Below are 16413 nucleotides of genomic sequence, written 5' to 3'. Positions count from 1 at the left end.
TTTCTTTCTACTAATGTAAATGACTTCAGTGTCGAAAAAACTCAATTAAAATATATGTGAAAACCCCTATGTAAATTAGGTTTATTATCTGCAAGCACTGCCAAACTGATGAGAGTAAGACTTAAGAGCACTACTGGGTTTTTTTTTATTGTTATTTTCACAACCCAAATATGAAACAGACCACAACACAATCTAAAACAATGATGCCCATCAACAGACAAGAGGACAATTAAAAAGGGAAATGATTTGACAAAATATGTACAAAGAGTTTTCCTGTCCTCACAAACAGGAACAGAACAAAATATATACAAATGGAAAAAACACTACCCCTCATTGCTCTCAATGTTCTCACTGTACGTCCTGTCTCTGGGTTTTCATTCACTCTGTGGTTTGTAAGTAACAAAGGCTGCACTTTGGCTTTTCATCACCTGTTTTTTCCCATTGACTATGAGGAGCAAGGGAGAGTCCACACGTATACTTCGGAAGTCATATGACTGTATAGGGAGAAGCAAACAAGAAACATATTACAAAGACATCAGTAGTTATTACACCTATAATAATGCAAAAACTAAGCACTTTGTAGTTATCACACCTATAGCTGCAAACTTGTTTAACCCTCTGGTGCTCTTTGGTCAAAAAATGTTTACATTTTGGTATTTTAGAATTTTTTCTTCATAACGTTACAAAACTTGCTATGTGAACACTGCATACATATAATTTAGTACCATAAAATACCCTAAAAATATGAAACAATAAACATTATCAAACTAAAATATAGTACATTCATTTCATTGAAATAAACAGCCACGCGAGCAGAACCAGAGGGTTAAATTAGCTTCATTTTGTAAATCTATACACTACCGTTCAAAAGTTTGGGGTTAGTAGGATATATATATATATATATATTTTTTTTTTAAGACGAAATTAATGCTTTTATTTAGCAAGTACACATTAAATTGATCAAAAGTGACATTAAAGACATTTATGTTACAAAAGATTTCTATCTTTAAAAAAATGCTGCTGAACTCTATTCATTAAAGAATCCTAAAAAAACAATTTTACAACCGTTTCCACAAAACTATTAGGCAGCACATTGACTTAACATTGATTAAAAATAAGAAATATTTCTTAAACACCAAATCAACATAAGAGCAATAACTATATTAGCGTTCACACCAACGTACGATATCGTTCTGTTTATTCTAAGCATGCGCTGAAGTTGTCATCTGTCGCTTTAAATGCTCGAGCTCTTTAGAGCAGAATGGATTCTGATTGGCTGTTAAAGTTTTTAACAATCATCAGCTGGAAAAAAAAATCGTTCTGAAAGTGATTAACGAAAGGGAACAGAGAAATTATATTGTTGGATAGTTGTGGTGTGAACTCTGATATTCTTTTATATTTAGAATGATTTTTAGAACTATTTTGTTATAGTTATCCTTGGTCTGAACAGGCCAATAGAATGATTTCTGAAGGACCATGTGACGGTGGAGACTGGAGTAATGATGCTGAAAATATTCAAATTAATTGAAATAATTTTAATATATGTTAATGTATATTTGATTGTGTAAATGCAGTCATGGCGAGCATAAGAGATTTTACAGACCCCAAACTTTAATCGGTAGTGTAAAGATATAAGTAAAGATATAAAACTTTAAAGTTTGGTACACAAACCTTATCTTTATGTGTTACGCTGTGCCGTTTGACCTGTGGTTCAGGAATGACTACAGTATCTCCTATTAAAACACCCCAGCTGTCTGCTGTATTGTACACCATGACTAGACAACATGTCTCATCACTGTCCACCATGCCAAATGTGCTGCAAAACAACAACAGGAAACCATTTAAAAAGTAAAACACAATGCTAAAAGCAAACATTTAAAGGTGCAGTAAGTGATTTCTGAGAGGGAGTGAGCCAATCAGCAGTAGGGGGCATGTCCACTCATGATTGGGAGGAGAGAGAGTGAGCCAATCAGCAGTAGGGGACGGTCCACTCATGATGAGGGAGGAGAGAGAGTGAGCCAATCAGCAGTAGGGGGCGTGTCCACTCATGATGGGGAGGAGAGAGAGTGAGCCAATCAGCAGTAGGGGGTGTGTCCACTCATGATGGGGTAGGAGAGAGTGAGCCAATCAGCAGTAGGGGGCGTGTCCATTCATGATGGGGGAGGAGAGAGAGAGAGCAAGAGGGAGATTTGAAGAAAGACTGTAGAAAGAGAGATGCTGAGAGACATTACAAAAGAGAAAAGCTCAGAGGAATATCACTGGAAAAGAAGGGTTATGATCAGGCAAGAGCTTTAGGACCCGCTTTAATATTAGAAAAGATTTCCAGCGCTGGAGAGACCACAGCGGGAAGGCCAGAAAACGGACGCAGAGGTTTCGTTGTTTCTGCTTCATACGTGAGTAACATTGTTTTTGATCTATTTCACAGAATCAAGATATGCTGTTGTAATGTGAGCTTTAGTAACAGGACAGTTGAGTGTCATTGTTTGTCTGGAGCTGCTGCTGCTGGCGACTAATAACCAACTCTTGCTTGTATTACTCTTATGTACTGTATGTTCCTCCTTGTTATTCATTAGTCATCTTTGCTTTATTTTTCACGAAGCATTATTTTGCTTACCTTCAGGCATGATAAAGAGACATCCACTCTCGTGCATTTTGTGGGCGGAGCAATGAAGGGAGGGATGCGTTTGTTTAGGTTGATTTCTATTATCAACAGTGTTTCTCAGAAATCACTTACTGCACCTTTAAGTTAACTAGGCTATATCGAGTATCTGACTGCTAGCATAGATGTATGCTATGCATACATATTGAGAAAAGTTTATTAAACATTCAGCCGAGGCATTTAAACTCACAAAGCCATACGGCCCTCTGACATCAGGCTGAACACAACTTTTCCAAGTGCTGCCACCCCGCCGTTGTGGCCGTGAGTGAGGGCGGATAAGATGCGGGGTTCAAGGCTTCCCACGCGGCCCGAGGGAGACCGGAACTGAGGGGAAGAGCACGGGCCCAGGGCGGAGGTACTGAGGGACGAGAGCATGTTACGAAGACGCCGCGCCTTTACTTTTCCCTGAAACACAAAGAGAGTGTGGTTATTGTGATTGCTTGTGGACATCTGGAATATTATTTAACTGTACTCCACTGCCATCTGATGAAAACAACCCAAAACAACAACCAAACAACCTTTTTGATGAAACTAAATAAAGATTCTACATAAGGGTGTGTGTATATTGCACGGCAAAACTCTACTCAGTGCCACTCAAAACACTACAACGGCTTTGGGGTGTTTCTGTAGCGAGTGTGTTTAATCAATGTTGTTGTTTTTTAAGTACAAGGTTAATTTAATCATCATATGCTCAAAGTTAAAGCTGCTGTCCGTAGCTTTTTTTGGGTTAAAAATTATCCAAAATACATATTTGATAAAATACATAACCAGCCAGTGTTCAAAACTATCTGCTTGCCTTAGCTCGATTCAAAGCAGTAAGCTTGTAATAATGTTTTTAACTCCAGTGGGACTGGTGGATTTCCGCGGGAGATTCGAGCATGTCTTTGCGTCATTACGTCACATCTGTACACACACATCTGTACACATAAAGAAGGAGTCTCGGCTAGTATAAGCTATGTTGCGTGTGAGGATGTTGGAGGTGGAGATTTATAGCCTTTTCTCACAGCACTTGATATAATTAAACTTATCAATTTGATGGCGGATCTAGAAAGGTTCAAACGACGATCATCATCAGTGACAACTAGAGACTCACCCGCTGTAACATGCAAAAGACTTCGTTCGGACTTCGGAGTGGCTACAGAAAAAAAGAGACTGCAACCGGACACATGCGAAAACAAGGATAATATCGGAAGGACATTACATGATGTAGTCACGCAATGCTTGCTGACGTTGTTAACATTAACAATTAGAGAACATAGTATAGCTACTTTGCACGGTTTTGCGTGAAATGATTACTTATAAGCAATTGTTAGATTTAATCAGCGCGATTTACTGCAATGTCAGAACCAGAACAAAAGTGAATGTTTCTTACTAGTTCAGATGACATTTCCCGGTGAAAATTCTTATGTTGGTCATACTTCCAAAAAGAATAATCTGTGATTCTGAAAGCCAGTATCCACATCGGCGCGGTGACTGACAGCTGCACACTCTCCTCAAACACTGTGTTCATCCGCGCTGTGCGGTGTCGAGGGTGTTGAACTACAACCCACGTAAAGTTGATAATTCCGCGAATGACTGCAATTGCAGATTTCGAACAGAGATGGCGACAAAGAGGAAAAATGCCGGACTGCAGCTTTAAGATAGAGTGTCAATTTAATGAACTTTTGTAAACCCAGCGATTTAATTCACAAAGCATCCAAACTGCAATTCAAGTAGGGGTTTACACACTAAATTCAACAGAAACTCCAGAACAATAAACAAATTTTGAAACGCTCACAACTAGGGATGTAACGATTCACTCATCTCACGATGCGATACGATTCAGGATACTGGTTTCACGATACGATTTTCTCACGATTTTTTTAACAAATGAGATTTAAGCCAAAAGTGTCCCTTTTATTATTTCTCAGACAAAATGCTGCACATTTCTTTTTAATTTAAAATATATTTGTCAAATAATAAAACTACATTAAAAAAATTCCCTTCAAGGTTGTTTCAACTCAGTCTTCCTGTCTGTTTGGTCAAGAGGCTGGACACTGGTACCTTCGCACACTATGTAAAAGACTGTAAAATTAGTACCAGATTGACAGGGGTTTTACATTGTAATAAAGGCAAGATTCTAATTTTGTTATAATTTGTATCATTACACTAGTAAGAGTTAAAAAAAACACATTTAGAGAAAGAGGTAGTAAAATAAATACAACACCTGGTTGCCACGGAAACACCGATGCACCTTGTGATCTCCGTGGCTCTCGCAATTGTCGTATTAATGACTTTTACATGAAAACGGAGGTGACTGATGCTTCTCACGGTGGGGATTATTATTAGTCTACGGAAAGTCAAAATGCCGCCACACCTCCGATTTGAATGAGTCAACGTCAACATCTACGCTTGCCGTCGCCATGTCTACTGTTTGACGGCGCGTGCACACCGGTCTATGGCACACACTGGCGCGGCGCGAGTGGAGAAAACCAAGCGTTTTCAGTTCATTCGTATGGAAGTTGAGCTTGGCTCACACAAGATCAAGTTCCATCCATTAATGAATTAACATTTCAACCGTCTTGAATCGTCACACATTTTTAGCGATTTTCAACCGGTTGTGAGTGAATCGTTACATCCCTACTCATGACAGACATCACTACTTGTACCTGACAACTATTGGCTGCCACCAGCCATTTTTCACTTGACGTTTGCATAAAGTTGAGCCTTCCTGAACTTTTCAAAGTACTTTGACTTCTCAACACTTTCTCTGATCCGGCGTCAATCCCACAATAGCTCAACTCCCATAGGGATGAATTGAAACACCCGATCTGCGTCAGTGTAAATGCACCACAAATGTTACAATGTCGCTGCCATTTTCTCTCACCTTGTTCTCTAATAACATTGTAATCTGGTCTAGGTATTTGAGCAGCTGTTTTTCCCTCTCCTGAGCGTCTTCCCAGCCAGGGTCCAGGGCTGCAGCACGACTGTATCCATCCAGAGCTGAACTGAACATCTCCTCATACTGGAACAACTGGTGACAGAAAGGACATGTTGGATTCTTTGGGTTGACTGGTACCCAAAATCAGTGTTTTGCCTGGTAACCAAACTGTATTAACAGGCTTCCATCAGGTAAGAGGTTGAATGAGAAAGCCAGAGAAGAGCAGAAAGCAGGAGATGAAGTAAGGATAATAAAAATGCACAGCGTTTATTGAATAATCTCACTGTGACACATTTGCTGGTGCTCACCTGTATTTGAGAAAGCATGCGTGAAAGCAACTGAAAGAATTGTTACCGTAGCTCTGTTGAAGTGGAGGTCAGGATTCATTGAGGATGCTTTGTCGATTTTCTCCTGTAAATATAGATAGATAAAATCAAAAGATAAGATGATGATGATGTCAGTCAACCACTATATTAATGATTTAGGTGATCCACGAGAGAGAGATACTCACAGCCTGTGCATAGGCACCGAGAGCCTGTTGAGAGAGCTGTGGCTTCTGTCCACTGGTGAAAAACATGGAGATATATGCGTTCCCTAAAATATCTGTTAGCCAAAGCAAAGCAAAACAATATAAGAATCATTTATAAAAAAAAATTCTCATTACACCAACATTATAATCAGTCTGTGTTCAGAAGAAATGCTGTGAGGAAACAATAGCTGTGTTCTGATCAACTGGGTCCCGATGCAGTGTTTACTACTACTGTTTAATCAACATGGACAACACTTGAGTTGTGCATATTAAAGAATTATACTTTTATAATTTGATATAATATAAATCACTATATTGTGTAATATGCATGTAATACACTCACCTAAAGGATTATTAGGAACACCTGTTCAATTTCTCATTAATGCAATTATCTAATCAACCAATCACATGGCAGTTGCTTCAATGCATTTAGGGGTGTGGTCCTGGTCAAGACAATCTCCTGAACTCCAAACTGAATGTCAGAATGGGAAAGAAAGGTGATTTAAGCAATTTTGAGCGTGGCATGGTTGTTGGTGCCAGACGGGCCGGTCTGAGTATTTCACAATCTGCTCAGTTACTGGGATTTTCACGCACAACCATTTCTAGGGTTTACAAAGAATGGTGTGAAAAGGGAAAAACATCCCGTATGCGTCAGTCCTGTGGGCGAAAATGCCTTGTTGATGCTAGAGGTCAGAGGAGAATGGGCCGACTGATTCAAGCTGATAGAAGAGCAACTTTGTCTGAAATAACCACTCGTTACAACCGAGGTATGCAGCAAAGCATTTGTGAAGCCACAACACGCACAACCTTGAGGCGGATGGGCTACAACAGCAGAAGACCCCACCGGGTACCACTCATCTCCACTACAAATAGGAAAAAGAGGCTACAATTTGCAAGAGCTCACCAAAATTGGACAGTTGAAGACTGGAAAAATGTTGCCTGGTCTGATGAGTCTCGATTTCTGTTGAGACATTCAGATGGTAGAGTCAGAATTTGGCGTAAACAGAATGAGAACATGGATCCATCATGCCTTGTTACCACTGTGCAGGCTGGTGGTGGTGGTGTAATGGTGTGAGGGATGTTTTCTTGGCACACTTTAGGCCCCTTAGTGCCAATTGGGCATCGTTTAAATGCCACGACCTACCTGAGCATTGTTTCTGACCATGTCCATCCCTTTATGGCCACCATGTACCCATCCTCTGTTGGCTACTTCCAGCAGGATAATGTACCATAATCCACGAATCATTTCAAATTGGTTTCTTGAACATGACAATGAGTTCACTGTACTAAAATGGCCCCCACAGTCACCAGATCTCACCAATAGAGCATCTTTGGGATGTGGGTGAACGGGAGCTTCGTGCCCTGGATGTGCATCCCACAAATCTCTATCAACTGCAAGATGCTATCCTATCAATATGGGCCAAAATTTCTAAAGAATGCTTTCAGCACCTTGTTGAATCAATGCCACGCAGAATTAAGGCAGTTCTGAAGGCGAAAGGGGGTCAAACACAGTATTAGTATGGTGTTCCTAATAATCCTTTAGGTGAGTGTATATATATATAATACATTTATGTGAAGTCTACCACGCATGGCATCTACGGTTCTAAAGGAAGGTGCCTAATGTGTCCTGTTCTACATTATCAGAGTAATTCACTCACACCACGAAGTCCCATCGGTGACGTCGAGTTGCACAGCCTGCCTGGCCAGCTCCACGCTCTCCACAATGCGCTTGCTCTGCTCCTGTGCGTCGCCTTCTGGTGGCAGCTGTCGCAGCACCATAGACAGGCTTCTCAGAGACACTTTGTTTTTACTCTGGATGAAGAAACCTAGCGTTAATCTGTGCGATTCATGACAGCACTATATCAAAAGAGGCAGACATCATAAAAGACATCGGCCTGGTTTCACAGACAGGGCTTAGATTAAGCCAGGATTAGGTCTTAGTTCGATTAGGACATTTAAGTAGCTTTTATAAACATGCCTAAAAAAACATCACTGGTGTGCATTTTGAGACTTGACATATTTTAAGATATGACTGATAATTTAGGAAGGGACTTGATTTTGTCTATAGGGAATTGATTGGATGGTTGTGGTTTGCTATTGGTCGATCTCATGCGAGTCATTTGAGTCAGTAAACATGTCATCAGAGATGCAAGAGGGAGGGGAAGTTATTTTGATTAAAGATTACACAAGGCCACATGAATTTAAATAATAATAATAATGAATTGGAGTATTCTAAATGAGAAACCTCATACCTGAGGTTAGTCATTTGCATAAAATACGACTAAACCATCTCCATATCAGGTCTTCCAAACAACCTTTCGTCACTCTCGGCAAACAAAACAAATACGCCCCTTTAAAGATGCCTGAGAGCAAGGCCAAGTGTGCCATCCTCAAAACCAGTTTAAACACAATAAACATCTTTTGTAGTTTCATCAGCCAGCTGTATGTACATATCCAGATCCACGCTGTTATATCCACTTTATTTTGCAACGCAGAAGTAAGCTATTTTATGTGAATGTGCAAGACTTGTGATTCATTAGCCGTTAAGAAGTACAAATGGCGGCAGCTCAAGCTATAATGCAAGTATTCTTCCTCTTTCACTGTATATATGATATTTTTTATATTTAAGAAGAAATATTTCTGTATGAAATAAATGTCATCTTAACGCAATTATAAAGCCATCCAGTGTATGTGATTTATGCATACATGTGGTTTCAGTTGTTCCTACATTTTTAAATGTAGAATAAATTTTAGTATAAACGTTTTTAGTGAATCATGATTTGTTGGCGAAAACATTCATACACATCACATTAAATAATTAATTAAATGTCTATTAATGCTATAATTCTAATTTATTATAAAAACCCTATTTTCACATGAGTTTATAGAAGTGGCTGTTTATAATAAACTTGCATAAGTGAGCAGAAAAATCTAGTCTAAACTTACTCATACCTGACAGATATTAAAGGGGTCATATAATGGTACATGCACTTTTACAAGTTGATTGTACTGAAATGTGTGTTGGCAGTGCCTGTACACAACCATCATAAAATTATTAAAATCCATCCAGTGTTTTTGTTTTAATCTCCTTATATGTTTTCCCCTGCCTCAAATCGAACCGTTCGACCGTGTGACGTCACATGGTCGGAAGCCTCTCCCACGATTGTTGATTGACAGCAGCGTTTCAACACAGACCCGCCCTCGCTCGTGAGGGAACTGTCAATCATAGTCTGTGCGGCGCGCTCATTGTTGATATGCTGGAGCTGTCTGAGCAGAATGGTGTCTAAGCGATTGTGGTGTTCTGTTCTTGGGTGTAATAACGAACACAGCAGTCATTTTAACCCTCTGGGGACCAAGAACGCGCCCGCGCGTTTTGCTGTTTTTTTTTCACATAGCAGCAACATAGACTTAAAATACTCCGTCATTTATGGTAATATAAATAAAATCAATACATGATTATAAACTATAGAGGGTCTTCTTTTTTTGTGTACACTCACGTTAACATCAAAACCTTGTGTTTTTTTTTAAATAAATAAAATAAACAGGGTGCGCTTTCAGCTCACTCTGTCTCCGCAAAAATCTTTCTGAAACTTGTCTGGAAAATTAACGGAAACTCCGCTAATACTTATCACACAAACATGAAACATACGTCTAAAGAACGCTTTAAATTTCTACTTTTAAATAAAACAATTCACATTTAAAACAAATATTCTCCTGCAATGTAATCTGTCTGAAACTAAAGAGAAGTACAGTTTCTCCTGTCTCAGCTCATTATCGTTAATTTGTTCACACCCACTCGCAGAGCGCGCTATTCATAAGATAATGTGTTGAGGCCATTTGCAAAATAGATAAACGCCCCCAGGCAAATGCTGTAAACGCACTATATTTTTTAGTCAGATTAAGATTCGTCTTGCGCGGCTATGAAGAATAATCCTGGGACATTTAATACAGAAGTGCTGGTTTATTTTCACTTCGAGGAGGAGCAACAGATTCAGCTGAGAACTGTAAGTGTTTTATGGCTGTGCTTTGTTCTAATCGCGATATAGAATAACGTTAGTGTCTGTAAACGGAAAAACAGCATACTGTGAATCATTTTTCTCTCTGTGTGTGTGTGTGTAAATGAATGAATGAACACACAGATACGCACTGTTACAGACGAAATAAAAGACAAAATTTCGTTGACTAGTTTTGGATAAAGTTTTTCAAATCAAATAAGCTTCAAATAAGCTTCAAAATAAAGACATCAGCTTTTGTTAGGAGTTTCTGGGGATAGAAGTTTCCAGACGTATGCACCCTGTATTTTAAAGAAGAACATTTAATTATTTGCGATACATTATTCATTCACAAAGAATTCAGGGACATTATTCACGTCCCTAAAGGTTAGTTTTCCTAATTTTTTAATTAAGGCATTAAGATTTTTTTATTCCTCTTTTTAGTCAACTTTAGCATGGGTGTGTTCTCTTCTAATTCTAAGCAGTGTGTGTGTGTGTATATATATATATATATACATATATATATATATATATACTAATATATATATATATTAGTGCTGGGCAACGATTAAAAAATGTAATCGCGATTAATCGCATGATTTTCTTGCGATTAATCGCATTGTTACGCGCAAAATTGAATAATGAATTCTAGTAGTGTATTGCGCACTTTTGATTTAAATGTACTGCTACAAAAGTGCAATAACATGTGGTTTGCAAAAACTTTAAACAAATAAGGTGCTTTTATACCAGCAGTATTCCCTTTACACAGTATCAATAAAATATTTCTTGTAAATCTCAACTTAAACATTAATGTAATCAAATCAAATATTTAAACAAAGCTATTTGCCACTGCCAGGGCATTACCTTTTATCTAGCTTGTTAAAACGAGTCCAGTTTTCTTGTTTTTTTTTTTCTGAACAGGTATCTTGTATCAGGGAGCAGCAGAAAGAGTCTATGTAGTCAAAGGGTCATGATCACTACTACAAATATAAGTCGAGTCGACCAACGTTACTTCTCTGATAGCAGCTTAGGTTTGGTCATGGCATGCCATGGTTTCCCACGTAAGATTACATTAAACAGAGGTAAAGCCCAATTTATACTTCTGCGTCGAACTCACGCCGTAGCTGTGTAGCGCGCGTACCCTGACGTGCATCTCTCCAAAAATGTAACGTCAATTCTACGCGTAAGTTACCGCAAGCGCTGTGATTGCTAGAACCGCTCCCCGGGTTTCACACTCTCCCTCTGCATGTGTAATTGCGCGTCAACGCGGACAACGACGCAGATATATAAATGAAAACCAACGCGTTGTCTATAGCGTAGAGGCTCCGGCGTAAGTCCGACGCAGAAGTATAAATCAGCCTAGAGTGAGGTGAAGTGGTCGAGCACAGGTGCAGCGACAAGCGGGTGCGTTCCTGTGAAACTGTTGCAGTCATGCTCGCCTCACGCACGCGCCCGCGCGTTGCCGAAGTTGAATTGTCTAACTTTTTTGTACACGACGCGTAGCACAAATCATTGGAAGAGAGACTGATCCTCGGCTCGCTGTTTGTGAGTTTCCAGAATCTAAATAGTTATCAGGAGTCAGGACATCAACAGGAGGGAATTCACATGGCAGAGCATCCCCGCTAAACTATACGCAGGCCTATCAGGTAAAGTTATGTATAATTTTAATTTAAGTTAAAAAGGCTACAGCTGCGTAGCGCACAGAAGCCGTTGCCATGGTTACTATCCATAGAGCGCCTGTCATTCACTCGCGGAGCGCTGTCTCCCTTTCTGTTCACCTGAGAGAACCTGCCAAAGCCTCTCCACTGCTTGTTTGGGTGGGTTATTTGCTGGCTGACCAACATCCCACCCCTCCTGTGATCATGGTTTGACTGTAGGCCTATGTGTATTCAGAGGCAGTGAGCAACGGACTTTCAAAATAATAAAAAAAAAAACTCTGCGTTAACGCGCGATAAAAAAATTGTCGGCATTAATTAATAAATGCGTTAACGCGATAATAACGCGTTAACTTGCCCAGCACTAATATATATATATATATATATATATATATATATATATAGCCTATAATTAAAAAGCTATTTTAACCAGAAAAATCTACAATGCATGCCCAAAGTCGTGCAGCCATATAGTTTCTCTTGATATCAGTCCTGCTGACTTCAACATTCACAGGAGACTGTAATGAAAAATCAAACACCTTGGAAATGACAGGTATGTACTATGTTTCAGGAATGGGACAATGCTGTGTGACTGTGTAAGCCTCTGTATTTAGATCAGTGTGTTTACTAATGTGCTTTTTTGTCCTTTGTTGTGTATCTTTGGATTATGTTGTGTTGTAAATAAATCCAAACAATCTAAAAGCCATTCTTTTTTAAATCTCCTCATTCTTTGTGCAAGGCTCCTCTAATGATATGGCCTGATAGCACCTAATAGGGCCATTATGGGAGGGTCTTTGTCTTTCTCAGGTGTGAAATGCCATATTAATGAGAGATCACGCCTCCTTGCATAAAGCTTTCTCAAACAAAACACGTCATACACATTATAAAATACTTTATTGACTTATCTGAATGAGTAGTCAGGATGATTCTCACATAGTTTTGGACCAAATATTCTAGACTATGTGATACAATTTTCAAAAGTCTTGTGAAGAAATAATCAATATGTGTTTTGTGGCCTTATTTCAGAAACTTTTATTTTTAAGTTTTTCAATAACCATGCATAAATAATATTCTCTCAAAAATACAAACATGTACATACATGTTGTTCACAGATTATGGTAGCCCCGTTTGTGCTATTTAGAGTGAATTTACACCTTTGCCATTAACATGTTTATAAATAACTGAAAAAAGCACAAATGTCAGAGCATGTCAAAACATCCCAAGGGCCCCAAAAAACCCTTGGTCCCCAGAGGGTTAATGTTGCTAAATCCGAACCGCTGAAGACGCAGTGGCTGAGTTTGTTTTCGAAGGGAATATTCCCCACGAGCAACGTCAATGCTTTCATGTTTGCGCGAATCATTTCACACCAGACTGCTTTATAAACGAGGATCAGTATAAAGCTGGATTTGCTAAGAAGCTGCTCATGAAAAAAGGATCGGTACCAGCTATTCGTGTTCCTCCTGAACCTCTGGAACAACTGAAGTGAGTGTAACGTTTTATTAAACTTCATATTAATATTTATATTAATCTTTGCAAATCGCTAGCTGCACGCTTCACAATGAATGCGTCTAAGGTTTACACTCAGGGTACATTACGGCATGTTTTCTATGTATGATGTTCTCAATATAATTCATAATCCCACGTTTATACTGAACAACGCGTTATGGTTATTGTGTTATTGTGTTGCAAACGGTGTACGCACAGAACAGAGAGGCGGGGTGAGCAAAGCTCATGATCATTTAAAGTCATATGCACTGAAACGGCGTGCTGAAAACAGAGCTGTTTTTGACCAGGTAAAGTAAGTGTTTTCTTACAATACTAATGAGAATTTGTAATTAAAGTATATTACAAACTTTTAATTTAGACCCTAAAGAAACATATTAGCTTGTACAAAAATGGCATTATATGACCCCTTTAAAATAGGCAATCTTAGCAATTTCCACAATTTGGCTCTATTTATTCATTTTGTATCATTTTTTCGCTGGATAGTGGATACCATCCATCTTGAAATTAAATGAAAGCATGCGAAAGATTGTTGTGCAAACGGTAGCTCAGGTAGGTCAAAAAACATATGAGGAGAAGCGTCAGTATAATATGACATAAGTAATCACAGACATTCACATTGAGTTTGAGTTTGCTGTTGAGTTTGCTGAAAAACAGTCTGTGATTCTCCCTGGAAATTTACTGAAAAACACAGACTTGGCAGATTCGGACAGGATTAAAATCACAAAGTACGCCTGCGAAAAACAAATTTCTCTAACGTCCTCCAGGGAAACTAATCCCTTCCGAATAGGGCTTATATGAAAGAGACCCATTGTTTTTTGCTATGATAAGACTCACCTGCTGTAGTGCACCTGTGAAGCAGGTCTTGGCCGCCGTCAGGTCTCCTTTTTTCCAGTACTGCTCTCCCAGTGTGTTCCAGCCCTCAACCAAACCCGGCTCCAGTTTAACAGCCCGGGACAGACACTCCTCTGCAGACTGACTGAATCCCGGACCGGCGTTCAGGCACCGACCCCGTAGCAGCAGGAACTGGGCACTGTGTTTGTACAAATCTGTTGAAAGAGAGGGCAGGGCATATTAATAAATATATACTAATAATACAAATATTATAATACATATATAATACATTATACTTACCCAAGAGACAATAGATAGTCAATAATGAGGGATTTTGCTATATTTTTAGCATTTCTTTTATTTTTATTAAAGTGTTAGTTCACCCAAAAATGAAAATTCTGTCGTTAATTATTCACTCTCATGTTGTTACAAATCTGTAAGACTTTCATTCATCTTTGGAACACAAATGAAGATCTTTTTGATGAAATCTGAGAGACATTTGACATTGACAGCTAACGCAACTACCACTTTGACGCTTCAACAAGTTTATAAAGAGATCGTAAAACTAATCCATATGAATTGAGCGGTTTAGTCAAAATTTTCTGAAGAGACTCGATCGCTTTATGCGATGAACAGATTTAATTTAGGCTTTTATTCACATAAACACTCAGCAAAGATAAACAGAAGCTCAACCGAACCTGCAAGAACAAGAACAAACCTCTTGTTGAAGCTCAAACTTGCTGCGTAACACGAGAATGAACCTCATTGGTTCTCACATGTCAAACGAACATGCTTGAGCTTCTGATGTGTGAGTTGATGAAAGTTTATATGCAAATAAACCCTAAATTCAATCTGTTCATCATATAAAGCGATCGAGTCTCTTCAGAAAATTTGGACTAAACCGCTCAATTCATATGGATTCGTTTTACAATCTCTTTATGAACTTTTTGAAGCGTCAAAAGTGGTAGTTGTGTAGCTGTCAATGGAGGGACAGAAAGCTCTCAGATTTCATCAAAAAGATCTTCATTTGTGTTCTGAAGATGAACGAAAGTCTTACAGGTTTGTAACAACATGAGGGTGAGTAATTAATGACAGAATTTTCATTTTTGGGTGAACTGTCAGAATATATTTTAATAAACATTAAGACTTCTTTACAAGAAAATTTTTAGAAAACAAAGAAGTAATGCCCACCTTCCTTTTCTTCCAGCCTCTCAAGTGTCTTTGCCATCTCATGAGCAACATCATTCTGTTTCCTACCAGCATCTTCAACACTGTGTGTCTCAAAGTAACGGTCCCTAAAGGAGTACAGATCATCCACCAGCTCCTGTGAGACAGAGAAAATGCTATTATTAAACAACTGCACAGTTGAAATTCATCAAGAACTCAAAGACATTTCACGCATTAAAGGAATAGTTCAGCCAAAAATAAATCCTGTCATCATTTAGTCTCTCTGTGAAAGACAAAAGCAGATATTTGACAGAATAACAGCCTGTCACCGCTCCCTTGCAATCCATTTTCAATTAAATGAAAGCAATTTGAGAGTGAGAATTTTTTTTAAAGAGATTCTACTTAATTGATGCTTTCCGTTACAAACATTACTACAGCTTCTATCAAATATATATTAACTGCAGAACTTTGGCATAATAGTATTTGTTGTAAAAAAAAGGTGATTATAATAAAAAAAGAAAATTCGTACATTGATTAAAAAGGAGCTCAAATGAGTTTATTATGGTTTTACAGTATTACTACAACAAAGTGTTTTTTTTGCAGAGAGAGGTGAATAATGGGTAAAACAAGCATTACACGACATGATGGATAACACGACCGTCTATACACTAACGTTACACAGTTTAATCAAAAAGATCCAGATGCTGCTCGTTCACTGTTGTTGCACTGCAGTGTATCAGTTGTTATAGTGACATGCGGTGCAGCAGCCATGTGTACATTTAAATACATCACCGACATCATCATCTGAAGGCGGTGATGCCCATTTATTTGAGCTCATTAAAAGAGAGAAGGAAATGAAATGGTCAGTTCAAACCTTTAACACTTGCAAATCATCTTTGTCTGTTGTTTTCTCCCCATCATTGTCAACATCGGCCATCTTTAGCATGTAAAGCAGGACCCGGAGCAACAGTGACGATAAACACAGCCGAGCGTATATGAGCGTCTCCTAGTGGCCAGGAGACGGCAGTTTATTCAGATAATTACACATATTGACTTGTATCAATTTTGTAGCGTTATTCGTTCACTAAAGTATTTTGGGTTTGTATGGAATACTTTATAAATAGGAAAATCAATAATGCTTTGAGGTTGGATGT

General features: G+C 38.7%; 1 protein-coding gene across 1 annotated transcript; it reads right to left on the bottom strand.

Moving 5' to 3' along the window:
- Positions 1–121: 121 nt before the first annotated feature.
- ttc5 (tetratricopeptide repeat domain 5) lies at positions 122–16198 on the bottom strand. The gene is made up of 10 exons (XM_056259302.1): positions 16134–16198; positions 15284–15416; positions 14096–14307; positions 7767–7920; positions 6091–6182; positions 5934–5990; positions 5526–5672; positions 2850–3064; positions 1672–1816; positions 122–494 (listed from the first exon to the last, which is right to left on the bottom strand). The coding sequence occupies exons 1-10, from the start codon at positions 16194–16196 to the stop codon at positions 375–377; spliced, it is 1338 nt and encodes a 445-aa protein (XP_056115277.1). The 5' UTR covers positions 16197–16198; the 3' UTR covers positions 122–374.
- Between the last annotated feature and the right edge of the window lie 215 nt (positions 16199–16413).

Source organism: Rhinichthys klamathensis, unplaced genomic scaffold (assembly GCF_029890125.1).
Source record: "Rhinichthys klamathensis goyatoka isolate OS25496 unplaced genomic scaffold, OSU_Roscu_1.1 h1tg000165l_1, whole genome shotgun sequence".
Taxonomy (NCBI): domain Eukaryota; kingdom Metazoa; phylum Chordata; class Actinopteri; order Cypriniformes; family Leuciscidae; genus Rhinichthys; species Rhinichthys klamathensis.
Note: the sequence above shows the minus strand (reverse complement) of the source record. Positions and strands in the feature narration are given on the sequence as shown.

What these genes read in the sequence shown, in the direction of transcription:
- ttc5 (XM_056259302.1), bottom strand. Translation starts at nt 16,196, where the DNA reads ATGGCCGATGTTGACAATGATGGGGAGAAAACAACAGACAAAGATGAT. An exon ending in TCAGAGGGCCGTATGGCTTT is followed by an intron (nt 1,817 to 2,849) that starts GTGAGTTTAAAT and finishes GTTGTTTTGCAG; the next exon opens with CACATTTGGCATGGTGGACA. An exon ending in GCGTAACACATAAAGATAAG is followed by an intron (nt 495 to 1,671) that starts GTTTGTGTACCA and finishes CTCCCTATACAG; the next exon opens with TCATATGACTTCCGAAGTAT.